General features: G+C 41.3%; 1 protein-coding gene across 1 annotated transcript in view; it reads left to right on the top strand.

Moving 5' to 3' along the window:
• Nucleotides 1-22,795, top strand: part of DRC8 (dynein regulatory complex subunit 8) — a 30,907-nt gene extending 8,112 nt beyond the window's left edge. The window contains exons 2-7 of the mRNA XM_075706935.1: nucleotides 10,933-11,017; nucleotides 14,764-14,836; nucleotides 19,346-19,425; nucleotides 21,305-21,347; nucleotides 21,448-21,514; nucleotides 22,539-22,795. Of these exons, the coding sequence (XP_075563050.1) occupies nucleotides 10,933-11,017; nucleotides 14,764-14,836; nucleotides 19,346-19,425; nucleotides 21,305-21,347; nucleotides 21,448-21,514; nucleotides 22,539-22,654 (464 nt within the window). The 3' untranslated portion in view covers nucleotides 22,655-22,795. The remainder of the gene's footprint in view (nucleotides 1-10,932; nucleotides 11,018-14,763; nucleotides 14,837-19,345; nucleotides 19,426-21,304; nucleotides 21,348-21,447; nucleotides 21,515-22,538) is intronic.
• Nucleotides 22,796-27,011: the final 4,216 nt, after the last annotated feature.

Below are 27,011 nucleotides of genomic sequence, written 5' to 3' on the forward strand. Positions count from 1 at the left end.
GGTATGGTCAGGGTAGGTGCTGTTGTATTTCGAAAGATGCTCAGGAGGACTGGCAAGCGTTTCTGCTGTAGGTAGTGATGACTCCAGATTCTTTCAAGCTCTAAGAGATTATCCCTACTTTTTATCTGAAGTTTGGGCATACACAGGGCATACCCCGTATGCATTCCTTCTGGTTCTCAGTGCTGTGTATTCTCCAGAGGATATAGGCAGTAAGCTGTATGTTACTGTTCACAGCATGGCCCTGCACTGTTTAATACGGGGGTGACAGTGGGTTAGGGTACAAGGAGTAAGGCGCTTAAGAAGGTCAGGTCAGGGCATTAGCTCTCACGATTGACGATTTCAGAGCTCAGAGAGACTTTGTACTCAGGGTGATAAAAATCTGTAAGCTGTAGCTATAGGGAAGGGTGCAAGACAGAGCTGTGACCTCGCACAGCAAGGTGCTTATCACTGGGCGCTAACTGCAGTGCCCCAAGAGCCAGGGGGACAGTGGGGGGGTGGCAGGAGCAGCTCAGGGCTGTGGCTGGGTGGAGCTGCACGCTGTCCTTAGGGTTGGAGCTGGAGGAGGGCTGGGCACAAAGTGTTCGCTTGTGCACTTCCCTGCTACTTACAGGTAGTAACCCTCCCGCACAGTATCATCCTGGCTGGTCGAAACAGGGAGCAGAAAACCTGCCTGTGATGCTGCGTATATGGGAATCCAACTTCCATTGCCATTTCCTCATGGAAGGGCTTCCGCCTGCTACCACCAGCGAGGCAGGGGATGATGGCCTCCACTGGACCATTTTGCTTGCAGATGTAAAAAGGAATGCTGTAGCATGGCTTACAAATTACTCACTAGAAAATGTCAGAATGTCTTGCAATTGTAACCTGAATTAGGCCAACTTGTGGTTTTCTTTTCTGACTTTTTTTTTTTTTTCCTGGGCATGCTGCTAGGTCCAGAACACTTCATCAGCAGGAAAATATAGTGCTGTAACCAAGTCCTTGCCCTAGCCTGTACACCTGCATTTCCAAGGCCTGGACTAGCCCATCTCGGCTAGGTGCTGCTATGGGCTGCTGCCTGGGCTCGTGGCAGATCAGGAATTGCTGGCAGAGTCTGTCAGTTGCTTTGACCTGGAATGTGATGCATGCTGCATCCCAGATGCATGGTCATACCAACCAGCCAGCCACTGCACCTCCATTTCTCCTCTTAGGCAGACGCAGACCAAATCACAAATTCGTTTTGTGCAGTGAAAGTAGGAAGGACTCCTTCCATACCATCTCACCAAAAAAAAATTGAAAATTGATCACTCATCAACCTCAGCAAGTGCAGAGGTTTGAGAAAAGTGAACTCTAGCTGAGTATAGCTAGGTAGTATTCCTTGATCATTTCCCAGGATTGTAGGCTTCTCTGCTGATGCTTATGAAGACTGGTGCTTCAGTATATACAGATATATATGTAGATACAGCATATCTGCACAGATTGTGTACAGTAAAAACATCAGGGCATATTTTGTTCAGCCTTTCCTGAGATGCATGAAGTGCTGTCACTGACATGGATTGATATGTACCTGTGTTGCATGGCTCAGACTAACTGCTTACAGGGAATAGAGTTTTCCCTAGCAAACCATATGACTGTAGCATCCTTCCCCCATATATCCCAGGATTGTGTATACTTAGCTTGCTCTCACCAACAAGCTGCTCAGGAACTCTTTGAACAGCAAGGAGGAAGGATTTTCTTGCCTGTAGGGCAGGGGAGAGACTAGTCACCCCCTCCCTTTTCCTGAAAAATAAGTCTCATCACCTGGAGATGGATCTAGACTGCTAAGGACGCAGTCACCTGAAAAGATGCGAAGATTTTGATGACAATAGCACAAAGCTGGGAAAGGAGATTTAGCAGAGCAAAGGGGGGCTATCCTGGAGGGAACAGTGCTCCAGGGCAAAGCGAGCAGAGTCGGCCAGCGGTGTCAGCTGCCTCTGCCTGTGTGCGTTTCTGTGTAAGGAGCTCAGCCAGGTAGTAGGAAAAGCAGAGTCATATCCCTTAACACATCCTCAGCACATGCTGCTGCTTTTTTTTCAATGGCACCGAACTTCTGTATGCCTTCCCCACCAGCAAACCCAGCACACGTCCAGCCCTGAAGAGCACTTAGTGGAGCTTTATAGACTGTAAGAAGCACTGTACGACATTAGCAGGATTCCCGCTGGGTCCCAGTCCCACTCAGCCACTCTTAACATTTGACATTCCGTACCCCTCTTCCCTTCACTTGCAAGTTCTGCTTGGTTATAAATAGTAAGTTTAGAGTAAGTTTTCTTTGCATTTTATATGTAGGAAGTTCTTATGCCTTTTATTTCTTTGACAAACAAATTGCAATCCTCCTTTCTGGGGATCTCCAGAAAGAATTGGGTGGAACCAGGGAAATGAATGTCTGGAACCCTGGACACAGGGAGGCTGTCAGGGTTGTAGTATAGGAAGTGATGCAGAAAACAGTGGTTTATTGGTCCCGTCCAACATATGGAAAATTTATGTTACAGCAAGCCTCTGTCAAGGATTTTGCAGAGGTGGCAAGGGTATCCCTCGTAATTTTCCCTTCTCCATTCCCATAGGCAAATGCATTATCTGCAGCAAGCCCAGGCAGCAGTTGTAGTTCCACTGGGGCTTCATGCTGACATACTTTGCCATCTGCATCGCCTGGCTTTAAGAAATAGAGTGCAAGCTCTGGACAGAGCAAGCAAACAGGATCCTGGTAAGGATGTGGGAGTTAGGTTTAATGCAGCAGCTGTTCAGGCTGTTATATCATTATGAATCAGGGCAGATAGGTATGAGTTATCAAGTACAGAGGATACAGACTGATCTCTGTGGACTGGTGTGGGAGCTGTTTGCCCAGCATAGACCAGCCAAAATAATGGCATCTTGCAAGAGCAACCAGAAGTGACAGCATTAAAATGGGTTTGATGACCCACAAGAATGTGTATCACAAGGGAAAGAAATATTTTTTCCATTGATGAAGAACCATATTTGATCCAGAAGGGAGGGTAGTAGACAAGATTGACCATGACTCCAGCACCTCTGGGGAAAGATAACTGGGACAAGAACTTTGTGAATGGTGGATATTCCCTTTCAAACCAATGACACTTTAATATGAACTGTGTTTTGGAGGCAGTGTGAAGTACAGATTTAAACACCTTTGCATATACTAGGTGATGAAAAGCATTGACTATTTATGGCTTCTTTTTCAACTTGACATGGCATCCTCCATGGCCTGTTTTGTTCTATGTTATAGTGTCAGTTAGATTAAGAATTTTATGAGCAGCTAGAAACTTGACTGCTTATCAAGACAGGAATAGTTTCTGTACTTACTTTGTTTCTCAACAGTTGAATTAGTTTGTTAATTGCCCCATTAGTTTTGTTAGTTTTGGTTCCCACATGTATTAAAACATCTGAATCTATGGTAGCTTAGAATGCCATGGCATTTAAAATGCTGTCTACTGAACAATCAAAACCTAGGATAATATTCAGGATATCTTGTTTCATCAGGTAAAGTTACTGGCAACTTGTAGCTCCATTAGTTGCTGCCAACTGACTATCTGGTCATATTGGTATATTGTTGCATTTTTCAACTTTGAGGTTGAAATGCACAGTTGTTATATTGTTTTTTTAAAGTCTTTAATGGATTTGTCAACTTCTAACTGAAAGAACCAAAATATTTCCATTGTGGTTGATCTGAACTCTTTTTACCTTTTTATTACCAGCATCATTCTGTAAAATAATCTCATTTCCATAGCCAAAGCTGGAGTCAAGATAGTGCTTAATTTTTTACATCACTTTATTATATATTTTGCCCGTGTTACAATTGTCTTATGTATAGAAGACAAAAACAAAAAATTGTGTTTAATATTTTTGTGTCAGAATTTGAAGTAGCTTTTGCAGTTAACTTTGCCACAGCCTTCATCAAACTGACAGCCTGTATTTTATTATCAGACATCAAAATAATTACCTGATTCTTCTAAAACCCTATTTGCTGCTGGTGGTTTTGTTCTCATGGTTATTCGCACCACGTGCCTTGGGGCTGTGCAAAGATTGTTCTGATTGCTCCACTCTGAGAGCTCCATTCTGTGTATCTATTTTTAAATGTAGTCCCTTTATTTTTATTCTCTGTTAGTAAGATAGTTACTGTGACAGAAACAACCAGGTAATTTTTCAGCTCTGACATGTACTACCATTAGGAAAAGAGGCATGACAATAGGGTGAGCTATGCTCTTAGCCCAAGGTTGCTTGCATACATGATGATGAGTGTAGGGCTTTGGTTTTGTTGATTCACACTGATGATGGGGTTTGCTTCTTTATCTGGATACCACATGGTGTATGCTGCGACAAACACAAACAATAGGGAGCAACGATATGGCTAGTTCTCAAAAATTCTAAAAAACATGAAAGAAAGCTTTTGCTGTTCTTGAGACTTCATTTTTGCTTCTTTGAGAATGCTTGAAAGTGACCTCTGCAGAAACCAGTTAAGCTCTTTTATCTGCTACAGGAAAGAGACTAAAACTCAGATTGCCTAAGTATCATCTGTCATAACATGGGATACTTCTCATCCAGTAGAGAAAGCATTATCCCTTTCCTGAGTCTGCAGGCCATAGCTTGGATCCCAAAATTGGAGTAGGTACCACTGTCAGTGAAGACAGCCTGGTCATTTCTTGGGAACTGGCGTATGCCAGATTTAATGAAGCTACATCTTTTATCTCTTCATTCAATCTGAATGGCTAAACTCAGGTAACACATTTCTCATTGGTGCTATCAATACTTGCATCAAGCTGTTTTCTTCAGACTGCAGTTCAGGAATGGGTTTATTCCTTCTTTGGAGGAATCAAGCTGCTTTATAAACCTCTTGTTTTTCTTCAAAATCTGCTTGATTTGTCTTTCCAGAATGGATGTGCTCTTCAATGAGCACATATCTTAAATTCTTTAATTAAGTATCACAAGACACAAAGAAATAACACTGCATATTCTGCAAGCTTACAGCTTAATCATATTGTTCCTTTCTTTTCTGGTATCTAATATATTAATATCATACATGCTATAGGAGGTACAGAGTAGAGAAGAAAATATTTCTCTTGCCTCAGTATTTTTAGAGCACAGCATACAATTACTGTTTCAGCATATTAGGTTGACTGTACATTGAGCTTCCTCTGGAATTAAGGTCACTAGAAAAAATCTAATGTATGCCTTTTCTTCTACAGAGCAGAAAGGTCTTGCCAAAAAATGAGATTCAAATGGCCTCAAGATTGTTTTCTCCCTGTGTTCCTTTTCCTCAGTAATTTCCTTAAAATAGAATTAGTTAAATGCTGTAAGGTTTCCTTCTTTGGGGTGGGGCAAGGTTTCTGAATTATTTTTAAGTCAGTCGAGCTCCCCACACTTAATATGAAGGCAACACAAACATTTGTGGCAGAATATTTTAGGGGGTTGTATACTTTGCTTTGGAGTTAGGAAAGAGAAGCAGTAGCATGGGAACACCTTATGCTGGTGTCATGACCAAGAATTCATCTTATGACACCACACTGGCTTTCCCCTTTTGTTCTGGAAACACAATGTCTTGATAAAGCTGATGAGCTTATTTGAGAGTGTTTGAGATTTCACCTGTGCTGGTGATGCTGAGTATTGTGACTGCTTTTTAATATCTTGACCTAGGTGATGGTCCAGCTAACACTTGCTTAAAATCCTGATTAGATCTCATAAGAGCTAATTGACAACCTCCTCAGAGTTGCAGTTGTGAAGTCTCTTATTGGTTTTTTGCTTTGTATTTAAGCAAATATACATTGCACATTTCTTCTGATTAGAACTACAGTCAGATTTGGGTTGGCTTTTTTTTAAGTTCTTATGCCCTTATTTCCATTAGTGGTTTTGTGAAGGATTTTGGAAGAGGTCAGATGAAACAGTGGCTGCAAACATCAAAGACAAATCTCTTTTGCTTTTTCGTTCATCTCTTTCATCCTTTTGCCCTGTACAGCTAGATAATAAACTGGAGATTACCCTTAAAGGGAACGTGGGACTGGTTTCACATCTTCAGGAATAGCACCAGTCTCCCTTCTTACTGGGGAACTGTTCCTGCATATTGACACATTTCTAGGATTTTAACTCTGCATTAAAGCTGTAAGGAGTAAGATCTGTTTAGCTATTTCTGCTTGTTGGCCAAACCTTTTTTTTGACCATGCAGTAGGCTCAGTTTGTAAGCAGGGACTTCACACTTTTTTGTACCTTTTCCACCTCCGGCTGGCTCAGATATTCCCCATAGCTCAACGACCTTCTCACCTTTTGTTTTTGATTGGCATTGTATGGCAAGACAGAGAATGTTACTTGTGATTTTGGGGTTGATGGGAAGAGCTAGGATTTACAAAGGATGGTCATAAGGGCTTTATGGAAGAGTGTTGGAGCATTGTGGGGAGGGTGGTTAAATACCATAGCTTGGATCCGTGAGCAGAAAGAGAAGGTTCACTGAAGTCGAGTGGAGATTGCAGAGGACTTTAAGACACATTTTCTCATGTGGCTGCCTGCACAGGCATGTCCCCTCTAGTGTCCGTTGCCATCTTAAAAATCTTCCTTTTTCTTCATGGCAGTCTTTGCGTCCTGTTCACAGTTTTTCAACTGACAGGACCAAGGTTGCTGTCTACTTTTTTGGTTGAAATAATGGCTAGTGGGAAAGAGAAGAAACAGTGCTGGAGTATGTAGCCACTGGTACGATTCTGTACTAACTGCTGATAAGCCCTGGTTAGTGGATGGGGAGATCTACAAAAGAGCTGTCGATAACAGCACCTTTACATAAAACCAGAACAACAATATGTAAACAACTCTAAAACTGTCTGTCACTGAGTTGGGGTTGCCCAGTTGTGTCCCTTGTCCTTTCAGACTACTAGTTCAGCAAGGCAGACCTGTGTGAGAAAGTGTTCCTGTCACCAGAGACCTCAGGGGTTTCCTCACACCTGCTTGTAACCATGACATAGTACCATGAAGAGAGGAGGGAGTAATTAATGAGGCGTCCACATGCATATAGGAGTTTAAATATAAAATTGACTATATTTATTAAAATATACCTAGATTAATGTTTACAAAGGTTAATGTTTCAGGTGTGTTGAGCAGTAACAGTAAGTAAGAAAATCAAGTCCACTGGTGCTTCCACAAATCAGCCCTTAATTTTACTCTCTATGTAGCACAAAAAGAATTTCAGAGTATCGCATTGTGTAAGTAGGTTCATCAGGCTGTATTGGGACTAAATCTTTTCCTGTGAGCAGCAGACAGATGCTGCTCCCCAGCATTTTAGGTGGTTGTTTAATGTTGGCCTACCTGTTCTTTTGATACTGCTTTTTTCTGTGCATAGTTTCTCTTCAGTGAAAGGAAGGGTTGGCTTTTTGAACCATCAGAGCAGCCGGCCCTGAGGAAGGAAAGAAAGTAAGCTCATACAGTTAAATGAATGGTAGAATCTATCAAATTGTATGAACTAGAAATCACTTTTTAAAATGCTCATTACTCAAGAGTCTGGCAGAGCCACATCTATTTAATTGCTTCTGTTCTCTACAAAGACTGAAGCTGTGGTCTTTGAAGAAGAAATGTCACAACTGAGGCAGGTGTGCTGCTTAAGGGCTGGCTTCAAATGGGCCTTGGAGTGCTGGGGAACAGTCTGGACAAGCGGAAGATGAACAATTCAGTCTGAAAGAACCAGCAGAATTAATTTGGGAGTCCCAGCTCGCTGCCAGTCTTACTTAACTGGCAGTGTCTAGAGCTTTATCTAGTTCATGCGAAACAAACTGGGAAAATAGCAAAGGATAGTACAGGAAAGGAAACTGATACTGAATACACTTTTCAGTTCATGCATCTGAGGAATGGGTTTTAAGACATTTTGTCTTCTTATTGCATATGTGGTAGGAAAACACATGAGAATGAGAAGATGAGGAAAAACCTACAGGTATCTGAAGCATTTTAGCAACATAAAAATAGAAATAATATGTCATCCCTACAAGACGCATTTGAGGGAATAAGTAGTTGTAGGTATTGGAATCTTTTTTTGGCATGGTATGTTTCAATATTTATTTATTTAAGCCATTAGAACTAATCAGATAATTTTATCTTTGATATTATGTATTGTTTTTCTAGTTAGTAGAATAAGTGAGTGAAATCTTTTATTCGATTGGAGCATAGGTATTTCTGTCCTGAAAACTGCTAAAAAATTACTCCACAGGGCAACACGAAACTTTCATTGATCTACCCATGGAGCAGAGTCTCCTTGTACGGAAAGATTTCAGTACCTTAGAGCATCACATCTGCTGAGTTAACTGCATGCCTGATCTCTTGATGCCCTTCTTGAAGGTATAATTTTAAACCTTTATCCATTACTTATCCTAGAGCTGGAATCCATTTTTTCTCCCTCCCAAGGAGAGGTTTAGAGTGAATCACAGAAGTCTTCAGATAACTAGCTTTGCCATCCTGAACTATGTTGAACATCTTTGGCTTTCATTCCTAGAGGGAGGACAAGAGATTTAGGCAATAGCTTATTAGGTGTTCACTTATCTCACAGAGAGTCTTTGAGAGGACTACAGTATATTATGTTTTCTTCCATGGATATGGCTCTTAATCACCACTTCCTCTCAGTTCTTGGAAGAAATATAGATTATCTGGTACCTAGATTAAATCATCAAGTTCATTTCATTTCAGGACCTTTCCTTGTCAGGCCTCTTGAAACAGGTAAGATTGATGTATACTGTTTTCACGGAAGGCAAAAGTGAAAAGGCTGGATGGCTGCATAGTTCCAGTAGTGGAAATCTCTCCCTGCCTCCCCCTGGTTAATTTTTATTTCTACAGAAGGCTCACTCATCAAGCCAAGAATATACAGCTATAAATATTCCTTCAGCATTTCTCTACTGCAAGACATAGTGTACAATTGAAGTGCCTGATCTCAAGAACTAAACTCCCAACAGTCTACATTGGAGACTGGATCCAGGACTCTTTGAAGTCACTGAAAAAACTCCCATGAAATTTAGTAATTTGAGAGTCTTTAGGGCCTCTTCTACAAGGAATCAGGTCCACTTAGATTTAACTGTGTTTTTTGGAAAGGAATTAAATGTGGATTTTACTGCTTAGACACATAAAAGGTAGTCATTATTGTCAAACTATGAAAAGAATACAGCTTGTCCTGTATCTGGGGACTGAACAGGGCTCTTCTTCCTCACTGAGCTCCTGTCTCCAGTCGTACATGTACCTGCCCATGCTTCCATCAGGGGAATAAAGTCAGAGAGAGGAATACAGGATATATTCCTACCTCTCTTCTTTTCACCTGTCCTCTGGGGGAGTTCAGTACCAAACACAGATGGAAAGCAGCAGGCACCTTTACCTTTATAACGGAATGCACCTCTCTTCTATATGAAAAAGAGCTTCCTTATATCTGGGGCAATCGACTACTATGTTGAAGTGCTTGCAGCCTGTGGTGGGTTGACCCTGGCCAGCTGCCAGGCACCCACCCAGCCGCTCTCTGCCCTCCTCAACAGCACTGGCAGAGAAAACATGATGAAAAAGCTTACGGGTTGACATAAAGACAGGGAGATCACAAAGCCAGTGTATCATTTAGCTATGTTCAATTCTGATACCCTTTGCCAGAAAACAGACATTTCTGTCATGAGGGTAAGACAGCAAGTGAAAAAAATGGTTGTAGACTGCAGTCCCAGAGATTCCTAAACTATTGGGATTGTAGAAAACTAGGTATGAAATTGTTATGCCTGTGGAAATAAGGTCTAGTGGTTTAGTGCTGGTTAGAGCTGCTCAACAACATTTAACACCAGATGAGCCTAAAGAAGAAAATAAATCCATTTTAATAGAGGAGATCTATGTTTTAATTATTACGTTGAACATACAGAAGTGAAGTGTGCAAATGAGAAAACAAGTGTACCTGATACCAATCTTGTGTTCTGTCTGTCACTCACATTTTTCCCTGTGGCGTCTCTGTGGAAGCCGTGAGGCTAGCTCACAAAATGCTGCCTCCTGAGAGCGGGTTTGCCAGCTGGAGTTTGGGGCTGTATTCAGCCACAGGAACCAAAAGGTCAAGTCCATATTGCTTTGCTTCCTATATTCTGTCTTTTGGAGTTGAACTACAACATTAATAAGTGGGCTAACCAGTTCACTATTTACCCTGTCTTCCTTGCCAGGGAGCTTTTTTTTTAAGATGGACCCCTTCCTCTCTTTACATTTTTCTTTTCAGAATTTATTTCCTGGTACTTCCCTTACCTCCAGAATGCAATTTCTGGCTTTAGACGAGATATGACTGTGATAACTTGTGGTTCTTCTTTCCCCATTCTTTGAGATTGAGATATAAAAAGGAAATGCCGCAAATTACTCCTTCCCCTTCGCTGAGCTCATCTTCCTTTCCAAACTGTTGCAATAAATTATTTACCATGAGACATATTCGCTCTGCATGTATCTTAGCCATTTCTTTATTCCAGGTTCTCGGCTTTTCATACATTATGGCTAACTTAGCGGACATGAGAGCACTTATGTTTCCTTGGATGGAGGATGAAGAGACAGCCCCATCTCAGGGCAAGCCTGGGCCCACCTTTGCCTTGCTCGTACCACGGGCACCATGGTGTCCAGGAAGGGCTCAGGCTCGTGGTCCAGAAGGAGCTGTGGCACGCTGTGGGCAGGGTCCACACCTGGACAGTTAGGTGATCATGTAGCTGAGACACACCATTACCACCAGACTTGATGCAGCTGCAAAGCGACAGCAAGGCCATATTACTAATAGAAATGACAGATTCTGCATTTAGAATGGGGATTTTTTCATAATAACTTCTGCTTTTTCAAAGTACCTTTCCTGTCTGCCCCTTTATCAGTTTTGGTGCTTCTGCTGTCACAGTTCTCAAATTGGAACTAAATCAGTTGCAACAGCTCAGTGAATTCTTCTTTTTCTTATGTTTCTTTTTGCAGATCACACAGTAGCTGAAATTGAGGAAAAGATTATAGAAGCTTTTGAGGTGTTTGACCATGAATGCAATAAAACTGTGGATGTCAGGTTTGTAAATATCTTCACACAGAAATATAACAGGATCTCGTATAGAGATAAAAACCTCCCTAAACCTGCATCTACTTTATCAGAAAATGTAATTGAAACAGTCCCTTTGGCCCTGATTGGACAAGTCTGTCTTTGCTTATTTAATAGACATTTTGCATTGTTCAGTGGTTGAAGACTGAGACTGGCTAGAGAGAGGGATGCTGGGACTGGTGGAGTCCAGAGGCAAGAGGAAACTGCAGCTAGACAAGAAGTGTAAGGCTACAATTATTACTAGCAAATCTCTGCTCTGATAGCTCATTTGGCACTACAGGTCCGTATGGATCCCCTTGCTTTCAGGTTAGTCCCAGCACATCCCTGCCAGTGTGTGTTACAGTTACCTGCTCTCAGTAGGTGTCCCCAGCTGCGATGCATCCTGCACATCTCTCTTCCTCTGGGGTAATGTGGGAGGTGGATGTTGCTCCATCACCAGGGAGGTGTTTTTAGGAGACTTGGAAGAAAATTGCATATAATTTGGTTATATAACTTAATACGAACGTAAAGATGATTGTACTTGATTGCACCGAAAGTCCATTCAGCCCAGTACACTCATATGAGCTGCTAGTAGTTACCTGGGGGAGAAATACAAGGAATTGAGCAAATACGCAGTATTTCTTATTGTTTTTTGTACATCTGCCACATTATGATTTGAGTGGGGCCTGGGTTTTTTTTGTCTTATGTTAAATAGCGAATAATTGTTCTCTATTAATATTCTTGACATCATTAATGATTTCATAGCTGTCTGTCACATCCCTCCTCCATCACAGTGAAGAGTCTGGATATGTTTAATCTCTTAGATGCCATTCCATAGCTCTGGCCATTCTTTTTTGTGCTCCTTATTGTTCAGGTATCTCCTTCTTGAAATGGGATGACCAGAACTGGGTGAATGGGATGGACAGATGGGGGTCAGGAGGGAGAGCTGCATGTTCTATACATTTAGCATGTAATGTTGTGGAAATACAAACAAAATACGCATCTGAGGAAGTAAGAAGAAGTTCCGTGGAAGAAAAAAGCATGGGCTGTTAGACTGATCAGGGCATAACTGGCTACAAGACACAGAGCTAAAGGAAGTCAAATTTAAAAATTCCCAAATAATCTTAATTCTGGTGTTTTTTAATCTGGTATTTTTTAAGCTCAACTACTTGACAGTGCTATTTTAACTTCATTTTAACCTAAACATCCATACATATAACAATATGGCTTTTGTTATAACATACAGAAAACATGTTTGTGTCTCACTGAGCAGGTTCTGAAGTTGTTACAAGGTGTTGTCATTAAAGTTTACTGAAGTAACTTTTCATATTTCCAGTTACTATTTTCACAAGAATATCACCACAGCTTTTAATTATATGTCAATTTTTCAGTATAAACACTACAAAGGAGTGTGAGAACTGGTGAAGTTGTCATTAGACATTCCTCACAAAGCCGAACTGGAAAACATCTTTAAATGTTCCAAACATCTTTTCTACGTTAAAAAACAGAGGCTAGAGAGATGCAAAATATTTATGTGATGGTTTTAGCATCTCATGCTTACTAGTGCCTCTAAATTTAAGAAATTGTGGGTGCTCCATACAAGTGAAATGATTTTTCAGTTATACTAGATAGGGAGAACTTCAGGGTACATCTCCACGCTTGGTACAATTGTTCCCTCACCCATAGGGCTCTTTGGGAAGTGTGCGCACTTAAATCTCTTGGCCTGTCCCCAGGGAGGTGCCCGGTGCCCGGTGCCCGGGGCTGGGGCTGCCCCGGTGCCCGCCGGGCTGCCCGGCCCTGCCCTGCCACCCACCGCGGGGAGCCTCCGCCACTGCCACGCCCCAGCCCTGGGGAGCCCCTAGCCCTCACTGCACCATGACATACTAGTTGCTTCTTTGTTTGTCATTTACATCTGCTGTCCTGGCTAAATAGCTGTAAAATTTGTTACACTCCTCACTCTACAGAGCTTGATAAAATGTTACAACAATGAAATGATACAGATAGACTTCTAAAAAAATTTGTTCATTCAGACAGTAAGTCATAACATGTGAGAGGGGACATTCAAAAGCGTATTTAACACAGTAAATGCACAATTTCCCATTAATTTTTTATCATAGTACAGTTACTGACAATGAACAATAATTTATTGTCTAATTATTCCTAGCTTCATATTGCAGGGCTGTAGTACAATAATGGGATTATTAATGGCTGATTATCTTGTATCAGAAGGTGGCAGTACAGCACAATTCTTAACCACAATTGTAGACGTATGAATGTTACTGCCTGAAATATCGGATATCTGTGAAGAATATGGAAAATTACCCTGGTTTGACAGGCCAACACCAGTATTGCATGACTCCTAATGCAAATGCAGGTTACTAAGAAATTAAGCATGAGGAAGACGGTATTGTTTCATGCTGCTTACAATACACCCTGAGTCAAGGGCTTTCATGATTTTGCAAGTCTTGTCATTGAAAGTGTTATATCTAGGGTAAAAACCATGACCAAAATTTAATTGCACCTGTGTTACAAAACCTGTACAGGCCTAAACTCACTTTAACAATCATTTTTGTATGCTAGAAACTACACAGCAGAAACTGCAGCTGCTGAACTAAGTCAGAGGAAGTGGCTGGGAGGAAAATACAATTTCCTATCTGGGTCCTTTAAACTCTATGTTACTACCAAATGTGACATGACTTTTGACCGCAGACACTTCAAACAACATCCTCATGCTGGCACACACACACAAACTGCCAGAAACAGCAGCCAGCAATGCCAGATTTTGCAAACTCTTTCAGGGCCTGGCTTACCTTAGTCACATTGCAGTTTTGCTGATGTGAGAGGTGAAGCAGGAGGTCGATGGCAGCCTTCCCATCTCTGGCAGTCTGTGGGAGTAGAAGTAGTGCGGGACAGCAGAGAGGCATGATTTGGGTTGGGTGTTTTACTGGGGGAGGCAGAGAATATTTACAAGTACCGTTTAGCTGGAAAAGACGAGGGAGTGCAGGAGTGAGAGCATCAAATACAGTATAACAATACTAGAAATAGGATGCATGGACAAGGATTATAAAAATAGGACTAAATGTCTGACCTCACTGAGGCCAATGGCCAAACTTCCATTCACGTCCACAGGGGGCAAGGTTTCACTTAGTCATTTGAGCAGATGGCTTCGTTTCATAACAACTGCATGTGTGGGACTGGGTTTTGTTTTGTAACTATTTTTGTGCAGCCAGCCTTTTCCTCTCTTTTGTTTATTGTAGTGCTTTTCACATGTTTTCGATCAGAATGGGTGCTCCTCAGGACCTGTCTGAGGAGGCCAAAGACTGACCTGTACAATTTTATGTGCGCTTGGTTATTTTTGAGGCCTTACTGTTGTAAGATGATTTTACAAAGGTCTTTGCTTCTTGTATCTACCATTTTCATTAGGAAATCTATTTTTTCCACCAAATGTGCTGGTGAAGATGAGGAAACCACAGAGGTTTGACTCATGGGAACCACCAGCACTGTGGATACATATTCAAATGTGCTTGAATTTCTGTGTTGTAGAGTTGGACTGAAAATCACAAGCCATATTGATGCTTCTGTTATTTTGTTTTCAATCATACCATAAATCTCATTAGTACTCTTTTTTACAGCTTTTCAGTACTTTTGCATCTAGTCTGGACATGTTATTCTCCACAGACACCCTTGTATTGCAGATTTACTGACAAAGATGTTCTTTCTTTCTTTCTTTCTTTCAGAGAGATTGGCTCAATTGTCAGGTCACTGGGTTGCTTCCCAACTGAGGCAGAACTACATGAACTGCTTGCAAAGGTAAATGTTTAGATCCTTTGTTTTTTTTTCAATCTTAAACTTGCACAAGTTTGGCCCTTCTGCCTGGCTGTGTGGGAAACCTAAGCTCTTTTCCCAGAGGTTGGAAGTGTCATGGAAGTGATTGAGGCAGCCAGGCAGTCTCTCAGGTTGCCCTGAAGCAAGCCTTTAGGCTGATGAGGTAACAACATTGATGGGTTAAAATGAGGAGTTTTTCACTCTCTTTAACCCCAGAAGGTCACTACAACACTGTGCCAAGGTGGAGGGGTGTTTACAGAAAATGGAGGAAAAATTGGTTTTGGCTGATGAAAAAGAATGTCCTAAACCTCATTTGGATTAGGATATCCAAACCCTAACCATCTCACTTTTCTGGACTTGTCATGGGCACACACTTAAGATTAAGTAATAAAAATTAGTTCTTGAGCAGGTATGAAAATTACACATCAAATTCGAAAAATACACAGAGGGAAGACCTGCTGTATTTTTTCACTGGGTCCTGTTATTGCTGTCTTATAGCTAGACCTCTCAACTTTCTGTCCTTCCTGAGGTCTCTCCCAGTCTTGAGATTTCTCAGTTATAGATAAGTGGGAAAAAGACTTCACATTCTTTTTGCAAACAGATATGCTGCCTTAAGGAATGGAGATGTTGGGGCTGAGAGGTGAGGGAAGGATTTTTCTCTTTTTCATATATAGGTCAGGATACTGGGAATTGATCTCTCTTTTCTTCCTGTCACCAACAAAAATCTGGATGGTTGCAGTAGTACTCTCTCCTCAGTAGCCTTGTCTGGTCTCTTGTAGATCAGAATTGAGTGTGAGAAATCTTGTGCTAAGTCTTGTGAAAATGATGCAGCTGCTTCAGATGAGGAAGTGCAAAGAACCATCAGAGGGGAAAGATCTTTTAACATGATACTGCAATCTGTCTGGGCTGGTTCTGTACTCTCAGTACCAGATTGTCCCAGCTCCCACTGACAAAGAAGACAAAATGGAAAGAGAAATTATGGTGCTTAATATAGATGATATTTTTAATGGCCCACAGAGATTTTTGTTTGCAGCAAATGAACAGTGCAACTGACTCAAGATACAGAACTGAGAAAAGGAAGGGGATGCTTTGACCCCTGCCCCGGGGTCCAGGGGATCCAGGAGATTTTAAGGCCTGCCTCCTCCCACAAACAGATTGGACTTCCTTTTTTTTTTTTTTCTTTCAATTGTCAGCATTACTGAAAATTTGAGATAAGTAATACATAACCAAGTACAATGCAATACAGCTATGAGGCAGAAGATTCTTGAGATACAACAGTATAACATGTATGCAACTGTTGATTATAAGGATATTAAATTGAAGTAAAAATACTACAAGAAGAAAGAATACATACAAGAGTAATGGTTAACCTTAAAGAACACTGAACTGGAAGTTAAATCTCAAAGAAGGTTTCACAGTGTCTGTAAATGAAACCTTAGCATAGTTTTAGTACCAGAAGAGCACTATCTTCTTGCAGAACCCTTAATGCATGATGTTAATCACTAGTATATCTTAATTTGTATAAGATACCATTACCATTGACTGTGGTAATACCATTTTATCTTAATCTAGATAAAGTAAAAATTGTCTCTGTTGGCTGCTTTGTAACCAAGCTATTTCCCCAGTATTTTTTCCCATTGTAAGCTGTGCTTCATTTCTGTTTCTCACTACTTGTGTCTCTCAGTCATCTGTCTTCCTATTAGCCTTATTGTAGCTAAACTAGCATATGTTGCCTATATTATTCCTATCTGCCAAATCAGCATTCATATAATTATCTTATCTCTAAAAATTATCATGTACTGTTTCCTATATTGCCTTATGCTAAATGTTGTACTTAATATCATATCTTTAGGCCTACTTAAAAAGTTAAGATTAAATGATAAGCCTAGAGATGGTGAAGGTTAATCTGAGGGTTACTACAATGCCTGGAGTTTGAAATCCCAGGTTCAGGGCACTGCTCTGCTACAGATCACCTGGATAACTCTGGAAGGTGTTTTTGTGTCTTTGTGACTCAAGTCCCCAAATGTTGTGTGGACAATAATAGTATGGCTGTGAGAGTAGGATACAAAACATAATGAGTGCTAGAGTACAGTTGTTATGGAAGCTGTGGATGTACCCAAAGGAAAGAGATAGAGCAAAACTCACAGATTCTGAACAAGCAAATACTGTTATTGTCACAACTGCTGTGAAAAGAGGAGGAATTACAGAAGAAGGAATACATCAATGGGAAATGAGCTATAGAATAGGAGTGAGCATAAGGAAGAGTAAGAGAATACATATACCTGCAAGTCTGAATACTTACTGACTTAGGCAAGGTTAATATATTCAGTTTATTCACATATCTATCCAAGGAGAGAAATAGGATTAATTTTAACAGTTCAAGATATTGCTGGGCCTGTAGAGCCACTGAAATGGAAGCTGTTCTTTCCAGGTCAGATGAAACTGAGGTTGCTCATCACCTCCCAGGACTAGGTTCATTTTCAGGAAGGACACGTTTCTTCCACAGACTGCCTTCTGAAGGCAAAGTACAAATAACACACCAACAAAAAGAGGCAAATAGGATGATACTTGTCAGTGAGGGCTGACATTTTCACAGGTATTGGTTACATTGAGCTCTGAAGTGGTCATTGCTGGTGTGTTCTTCTGGTATGAAAATTAGGATGACCTTCAACTGTTTGGATGAGCAGATACAATGTTTTTTGGCTCTTAAACATGGTTTATATAACCTACTACCATCTTCATGGATGTTTTGGGTCCTTGCTTTTGGCTCTTCTGCTTAATATAAGACACGTCTATCTATTTCTGATAAATAACTACGATACTTCTTTTTCTGTTTCTGTGGACTTCTGACCTAATATTGGTTGAAGCACGGATGTTCCCTAAAACATGCTGTGTACTTATACATCTCAATATTTGTGATGCATGGAATAGTTCAGTGTATTGGCTAACTGTTATGTCACTGGAAAGAAGTTAAGTTTTGCCAGGTATTTTGTTACATATTTTCAATCAAGCAAGCAGTAGAACAAATGATTCTGTAATGGTAAAAGGTACCATTTGATTTAGCATGAAGCATGCAACAGCTTCATTTCCTTGCTAAAGTTCCCTTCCACTAGGCTCACCAAACAGAAGGGAAAAAGTGCTTTTTCAAGCCAATTTCCACTCTAAAGCAGGAAGAGATGGTGGCTGCCTGCTTTTAGCAACCAAAACCCCTCAAGAGCACTGGAAAAGAGCATGCAGCAGCAGTTGCAGCTCTCCATTTAAGGAACTGGATGTATCAGGCATCACCCCAGGTCTGACCCAGCTCCCAGGAGGAAGATTTCTTACTTTGTCTTTTCCTGGCTCAGTCAGAGGATTTCAAATCAGTGCCTATTTGAGTCTTCTTTCAATCTGAGCTGTGTCTTGGAGAGCCTAGCAAGGTGTCACTGCTGCCATGTGACACTGCTGCCATGTGAGACCACAAGGCATGCATCCAGTTTAACACAGACAGGAAGAGGCTAGCTCCATTAAGAGGGCTCCTTTTGGGAGTAAAACTTGAAGTTTTCAAGGAAGGGATGCACCTCAATGATAGGAAGCAGTTTTTACCATGTTGCTCATCTCCAGTGGAAGTATAGGAATACAGTGAGAATGCTGCTAGAAGTCCCCAATGTTTTGGGACTAATCTGTTAATTGGGAGACAAAGGGAAGCTTTTCTTTGTGTAGCATTTTATGGGGTGCCTTATGACTGTTTCAGACTGCCCTGACTCAGTCTGCCTGCCTCTGTGGTCCTTCCCCTGATGACTCTCTCTGCCTATGAAATGTGGAGGCAACAAATTCCATCCTTGAGGTGTACTAGACTGGGGCTATGTCCAAACTAGCACATTAAATATGCCCAGAGACATCCTTGGGTGTTGAAGCCAGCTGGCACAGAGCAGCTCATGTCTACCCTGGTAAATGTTTTATGTGGAGTGGCTGCGCAAAGCAGCCTGCTGGAGAACAGTCCCCAAGGTCCTAGCCAGGCCTGGTGACTGCTGGGGGGAGCATTAGGTGGCACAGGCCAAAATCATGCCAGGGAACGTGCTAATGGTTTGCTATTACAGGTGGTCACATTACACTGCTTGGGAATGTTCCAGGTCCTGCTAGACTTTACTAGTATGAATGCAGTCTGAATGTTTAAACCTCTGCTGAGTTACTGTGGAAGATAAGATCAGTTACTAGGCTTCCAGTTCCTTTGCATGAATGGTTTCGAAGCACAAGAGGGCAATACTGAGTTGTTGAAAGTGTCTATAATAGCAGGTCTGTATTTTGCCTGGGATATTATTTCTTCCTCTAATTTCTTTCTATTTGATCACAAGCATTTCACTCAGATGTTATGGTGCCATGTGATATTAAAAACCTGATATAAATATTCAAAGTCTAACTCTGTAATTTTAATGCAGAAACCACCCCAATTTTCTGGTTTTCATATTAGTTTGCTAATGAGTCATATAACCTGCCATACTTAAGTTTTATTTTTAGGTAGAAGAAGAAGAACCGACCGGATACATTCAGCTGGAAAAATTTCTGCCAGTGATGACAAAAGTACTACTCGACAGAAGGTAATGGAAAGTGGATTTCCTGTGTCTGTAGTTTATTCCAGATTGACAGGGTTGATTCTGAATAAATACATCTACAGTAATTTTATGTAACTGGAAGGAGTACAGATTTTTTTTGTTATTTAAACTCAGTTTACATTAGCTTGATAGATTTTGTTTCAAAATTACTTCGTTTACATAAAATTATGTTGTACGGATGATATAAATAATAACAGCTTATAATCATGAATTGTGATAATGTGTAGCTTTTGTATTTTTAATGTGAATCGGAATTAACTTGCTATTCAACATGTTTTGTGCATCTCAGAAATATTTTATATGCAAATTAAGGTCATAACCATTACTTTCTCTGAACATGTGAGTTACAGTTACTGAGAAGCAGAGTCTGTTACAGTGTATTTTTAAGAAGTTGTATAAATCGGCTTCATGTTCATGTCTCAAAATGACGGCCAGGTGCAGTTTAATGTACACAACTAGCACTCTAGAAGACTGCCGATATAAAAGTCTAGAACAAAAACGCTGTTCATTATTCAAAGGTACATAGAAATCTTTGTGTGTACACAGGAACTTGTGCTATTTTGATATTTTGCACTAAAAGCAAGGTTACTTATAGGGAATTTCTTTTTCCTTTTAAAGGTGGTAGCCAAGGGTTTTGAGAGCCTCAGTCTTGTCCAATAATGCGAAGTTATTTTGCACAGAGGGCCTTTGGTAGGAGGATGTTCTACACATGAAATAGCTATAGGATTTCCCAAAACTGTCTCGCAGCATCCAGAGGCAGCGGGGTCCACCTTGGGGCTGTGTTTGAGAGTCTTTGCATCCGTGCCTGGACACGGACCAGCCAGCAGTGTTTGGGTCTCGGTGTGCCACCGCAGGTGCATTGCCTTCCCAGGTTCCTGCACCTTTGCCTTCTCTGGCCTTCATGGCACATTTCTGCTTCCACACTGACGTTCACACTTTCAGAAAATGATACAATGCTGCTCTACGCTCTCTTCTCCTCCTCCACACCCCCTCCAAACACACACACACACACACACACACACACACACACACAAAAATGCCACACACTTTCTCCAGGCTAGTGCAGGCTTGTCAAGACCCACTTTATCTCTTGGGGTACTATGCCCATAGTTCACTTATCCAAGGGCACATGAGATTTGGATCACAAAAAACAAGGCCTCTTCTTAGCACATTTGATTTTTAGATAGTAAAGGAGTGAGGTGGGTCTAGATGAAACAGTCAAGCAGTTAGAACCTCCCTGCTTTCAATGCCTTCTCTTTAGTATTCTTGGGGGTTGGTGAGAGTCTGCTGGGATATGGAAGCTCTCTGTTGCTGCACAGGGCTTCTTTTCCAGTTCTGAAATCAGGCACACATATGCACGCACACACGTGCCCAGTTCTCCCATCTCTCTGAAACTGTTAGTGACAGACCTTTTCTTTTATAGCTACCAGCCTTCTTTGCTCATCATCAGCTCGTTAGACTGTCCAAGTCCCACGAGGTGATCTGTTGCCTAGCTACCAGCGTACCTGGACAAAACTTTTGTTTTCTTGGTTTGGCCATCTTCTGTTCAGTGCATTGGCTATGTGGAATGATTTGGCTATTATTGATTCCTGCTAACCGACTCAGCCAGCCCAGACATGCAGAAGCCATTCATCTGGCTCCCTAACACAAGGAAAATTAAACAGGAGTACAATAAAAGACACAAGAGGTGAAGATATGGACAGTTCCAAACAGTCAAGCTGGAATTAAATGATTGATAGACAAACTTAGTAAATTCTCACAGAAAATAAGTTTCCCCTTTCCTTTAGGACTCATATTTTATCTTTCAGAATAGTACAGCAGTCTGGCAAACAGTGACTTAACTTTTCTCATTCAATGGTTTCAGCTACCCGCCTATTCCAGAAGATGTTCTTCTACATGCATTTGAGGTCTGTAACTAAATATTCAAGTACCTAATTGCTGGAAAGAAGTTGCTGATTCTTGATTCAATGTGGTTAAAACCATAAGTTTTATTTTTTTTCTTTAAAGGCTTTGGATGAGAATAAATGTGGATGTGTTACTAAAGAGGAGCTGGTCAAATATTTGACTGAAGAAGGTAACATGACTTTTGTAATATCAGTATTTAAGTAAATAAACATTACATGTGTATATGGCACCTTGAGGTCCTCATTCTGCATGCCAAAACTTGTGGGAGTAGATACATTGTCTTCAAACAATACTGTTGCTGTGATGAGTGGCTGCAGACTAGAACATTTCACTGGTGAATAATGCAGGGAAAGAACATTTATCCTACCTATTTATCTGCCTACTTGCAGACATTATAAGATAGAGATTATTATTATTGAGAGTCATAATTCAGTCTTGTGTGGATATTTTATGATTCTGTGCACATTTCTGTGCTTCCTAAGGATGTGCCTCTTTTTCTGTCCTCCTGTGAAATTGTAATTTAGATTTCCAGTTGTTTCAGGTAGTTTCAGTGCTCATTCATTCCTACATTATCTTGATTTTAATTCTAGTGCCGTACGCAAACAAAGAGATTCAAAGACCAGATTTAAGTCATATATCATGTAATCCTCAATATCCCTTGAAGAGCCTGCTTTTCTTGCATGGCTGACTCATGCTTGCCTGCCTCAAGTACAAAATGACGTGCAGGCTTTGCGCAAGACCTATCCTCAGATGGGGACCTTGTTCTCAAAGAGGGATGCAGTAGGTGATCAGCAGCTTTGAAGCTCCTAAAAGAGAAAAACCAGAAGCCTTTCATGATGTAAATACAAGTGAAAGGATAGATAATAATTCTAATGTACACTTTAGAAGAATTCACTCTGACAAAAACGGTTGTTTCGAAATCCCTGTGGCAGAGAGGAACAGGCTGTTTTGGAGTTGGTGAACTAAAAGGAGATCAGAAGATCCAGGCCCTCTGTCTCCTTTCCTTTAGACCAGCTTGCTTGGTGTGCACGACTCACATTGGCAAAAGTGAAGGAATTGGATCCTTAGTACTGCCCTTTTTCTCCTCTGTGTGAGGACTGAAAGGAGATCCTTGCAAGGGAAAAGAAGGGTAATTTGCCAGCCCTGAAAAGAATGTTTATCAAGACAAAGTGTTATTCTCTGCTGTCTTTTAGGTGAGCCCTTTACTCAGGAAGAAATGGAGGACATGCTCTCCACAGCTCTAGATCCAGAAACAAATACTGTTCGCTACAGAGACTACATTTCAATGATGATAGTAGATGAAAGTTAAGATCTTCCCCTGTAGTATTTGAGATCCCTTTCGTTAACAGCAGGGAAGCTTGGCAGTTAGTTGAAATACGTATTTTAAAGTAGAGCAAAGCTCGGCTTGTGACCTTGTGCTTATAATTAAAATAAAATCTGTGTAGCTATATTTCCTTGGGTTCTGTATACATATTGAAATATATTCACACCTGGAAAAAGAGGTCTTGACAGAAATACTGTGTAAGGTCTGGAAAAGAAATCATGGAATTTGGTTTGAAAAATAACAGGAAAAATAATGTTAATGGAGTCAAGAAATGACTTTACAACTGCTTCTGAAAAACTAACAGAAAATGAGACTTGTGAAAGCAGGTAATAAGTAGGTAAGTTAGTACCTTAAGATGACTAAAATTATGAAGGCATGCTACTAAGATAAAGTGTTTATATTGAAATGTAATCCCTGTTTGTGTTTAACTAATAAGGCACCAGGTAGGTTACTACTTTTGAAATAACATAATAGATCAAATAAACTTTCCACAGTTTCTAGTTTTTGTCAAATATTTCTGCTTTGTTTACTGTAGCCAATTAAACTGGACCAGTAAGTTCCATTTTATGTTACTCGTGGTATTTTGCTTCTATTTTAAACATGCAGGTAACACTCAAACCATTGCCATAGTCAAATTTACAAACAAAGTAATCCCTGAGAACATTTCTGTTACTATAGGCAATAAACAGTTCCCCTTTCATAACCAGTTTGAACGTCAGGAGCTAAAACTGTTCAAAAGTTAGGATCATAGGACTGGAATTTGATTCTCATAAACTCATGAAGCACCATTTTTTGAAAGATGTTAGTATAGAATATGTGTCTCAACTACCCTTGCTAGAAGACCACCACAGACCTCACTGCTCTTCTCATTTCTAGCTTAATGATTTTCTTGACCGTTACTGTACTGTTGTTCTTTAATGTGAGTTTGAGCTCTTTCCCCTTGAGTTCTTGCCCTGTACATCATCTTCTAACAAGTGACCAGCAGTTGCCCTCAACTGAGGACGTCTCAGCTTGTAGGAGAAGATTCTGTGGTCTGGTCCCCAAGGGCACCATCTTGCACTTTGTGCTCCACACCTTCAACACCATTTCTGGTTTTCTACTCTCTATCAAGTTTGATTTCCGCCTGTACAGTGGCCTACCACTCCTCTGTCTTAACTGCATATCCCAGCTCTGTGTCATCAACAGACTTCATCAGCTGATGAAATCCGGGGAACTGACACACAGAGGCATTGAACGCCTTACCCCCTGTCATGCCCTTCTAGTGGCAGAGCTAAAAACAGAGCACAGGGTGCCTCATGTCGGTTCTTTTGCTCTACCCACTTGCTTCACTTGAGCTGGGAACTCAGAGGAGCTGTTTTCATACGCAGCTGTAAGGGAGCTGCTATGCTTCACAAAGAAGAGATTAGCATGATCTAAATGTGATGATGGAAGCAATCTGAGAGAGACCATTTTTTAATTATCTTTTTACTTCTCTAACCCAAGTTGTCTTTCACCGATATTTTCTTAAACAGTAAGGCAACAAAGAGGTAATGCAGGTAAACAACATTTGCCTAGTTCTAAGCTGGGTTTCCATCTGGAAACCACTGTTGCACTGGTCCTAAGACTGCAATGCACTCTTGTTAACACATTTACTGTGTATTTCATTTCTTTGTCAGTAAGAATGAAAAACAAAGGTAATCATTAGTGTTATAATGTGTGAAGATACAGGTTTTTGAAGATTAAAGCAAGAGCAACAAAGGCCCATTAAGAAAATGTATTTTTATTAGCCGCCTTTAGTCTCTCTTTGGAAGCTGAAATTATTTTCCCTAGATGAATCCTTCTTCTGTTTGATATACAGTGTGTTGTACTGGATCTCTAACACAGCTGGCATGAATACAAGTTTCATTCATATTCTGCAGCCTGGGAGTCACTGTCAGCCTCATCTTGGATGCCAGCAGGAAGATGCTTATTTCAGGAAATCATTTCATAGCTTGTAGTGCTCCAGGGAGAGCACTATTTGTTTCTAGTGGTGCTACCCCAGAGGCCATCTCAGCTACTACTGTATCAAATCAGGATGCCCATGTACAACACAGTTACAATTCATAGTGCAGATAGGATCTTAACATATATCCTTCGATGACATATAATAACTTTTTATCCTACAGTCCTCAAATGCAAGGGAAGAGGGTGTTCTGGCAAGCAAAAAGTGGGATTGTGCCTGAATTTATCACACAGCAAATCCTCCAGCCCCATCTTCTTATACCTGTCCCCAAGAAAGATACATGCAAATAGCACAGATAAAAGCAAGTTGCAGTCTTCACTTTGGGCATAAGCAACCAAATTCCATTGCCTAGAAAGTTTCCAAATTGGATTGGGGGTGAAGGAAGTGTCAAGAACCAATCTCAGATTCTGTAGGATCCTAAAAGTTGAGTGCTCCCTGCCAGCTAGGATCACATAGCAGTGATCTGACCACCTTGTGAAGGAGCTGCCCCATGGGTCACTCCTGAAGCTGCTGAGCAGTGCCACACACAACCGTTCCCTTGCCCTTGTCTTTCGTGACTTGCCAGCCCATGCCGTGCCCACCCATCTCCCTGTGGCGGTGGTGGGCTGCATAAGGGGACTCTTTGAAGCTCCCTGGGATGGGCTCTCTGAGTGCCCTGCATCTCTGCGCTCCCTGGGAATGAGCAGGGCCCCATACCCTAGCGGGAGGAGAGGAGACTTAGGGAGACATTTTGCTATAACTAAAAAAAACCTCATTGTTTCTGAATTTGAGGGGAAAAATACATTACTTTGTCCTCGTCTTTGAGGCAGACAAATTGAACTGCTGAGTGGTCTGGAGCTGTCTCTTGCTACATGCCTCTCCTTGCTGGCTGTTTTGCCTCTTCCCTCAAGATCAGGAACCAAGATAAGGCAGTGGATTGCACCGGGAAGCCTCTAGGGAGGAACCAGCCTAGCACCTGGACTAAATCCACACAGGGAAGCAGAGCCAAGTCTTTGAAGAAACTGGGGAAGTCAGAGGGTTTTTGACCTAGTTGAAGGAGGGAGAGGGAAGGGAACTCATTACTCAGATGTAAAAAAGAAAATGAATCAGCAGGCTGTTTACATCACTGCAAGTTGTAGGCTGGGCAAGACTTTACTTGTTTAAAACTTTAAGTAGGTTCAGCTGTGTCAGGGCATATCTGGTATATAGTAGAGATCTTCTCCTCAGTCTTACTGATACTGTGGAGAAATTCTTCTAGCTGCTGAACTTGTGTTTGGGAGTTCCGTTGCTCGTATTCCAGGTAAGACATTGGGATAAATACATTGGAATACATTGTTTCCCTCATCAGCTTTGGAATTGCTTCTCCAAAACAATTTTCTGTCTGCTAGTGACAGGCCCATATATATTCACACCTGAAGGCTTCAACATTTTCCCATTGCAATGCATACCAACATGGTATTTACAGTTCTTTTAGACTCACCACTGACTGCGGACGGAAAGAGAAGTTGCAGGAGTTCTTCCACGAAAACGCTCAAGGGCCAGCCATCAGACCTGGGACTCTAGGAAGGGAACTGGGCTGTTCACCTGTGCACCTCTACCCATGTTTTCACAGAGGTAAGAGCCTGCAAAATGTTCAGGCTCTTACCTCTGCTCAGGCAACAAGAGTTTGCAATATTTCTCCTTCTTTCTCTTGTTTCAGTCTATCTTTTCTCTTAGTTCTCTTATGCCTCATTTCATTAATCCAGTTGCATGATAACCTGTGAGGGTTGAAAAAAGAGAGTTTTGCTCTGCCCCACACTGCTGATGCCCTGCTGCTTGCTCTGACAGCTGCCTATATCAGGGTGTCATTTATCACTGGATCTAGACTTGCTGCCACTGAAATCAGCGCTGGCAAAACTCTCATCACAGGTAATGGGAAGAACCTAGGCCTTTGGTTTTGGGGGGGAATGTGGCTGGGGATGCTGGAGCTCGGCCAAGGCTGCGACAGGGACAGGAAGCTAAGATTTTTTAAGTCCTGTAATATACTGTTATCATTGTGTAAAATGGGGAGTGTAGTCTCGACAGTAAGGCACCAGGTTGGCAGTCAGGTTTCATTCTAGACCTTGTGAGAGGTATTAGGTAAGTCATATAATCTCTCCCTAGCTGAACTTTCCATCTATAAAGTCAGAGTAATTATAAGGAATAGGAGACAGGGAGTATCTGTCTTGCCTACCCGGACTGTTGACTTTTTGTATCACTAACTCTGATGTTTGCACAGTGTCTGGTACTTTGATGTTCTGATCAAAATCAGTGCCTACAGACCTCCCTGTCACATAATTAATAAAGTTCTCAGCCTTCAAGTCTTTTGTTCCAGACTGTACGTTTAGGTCGCAACTTCTAAAC

Source organism: Pelecanus crispus, chromosome 3 (genome assembly GCF_030463565.1).
Source record: "Pelecanus crispus isolate bPelCri1 chromosome 3, bPelCri1.pri, whole genome shotgun sequence".
Lineage (NCBI taxonomy): Eukaryota > Metazoa > Chordata > Aves > Pelecaniformes > Pelecanidae > Pelecanus > Pelecanus crispus.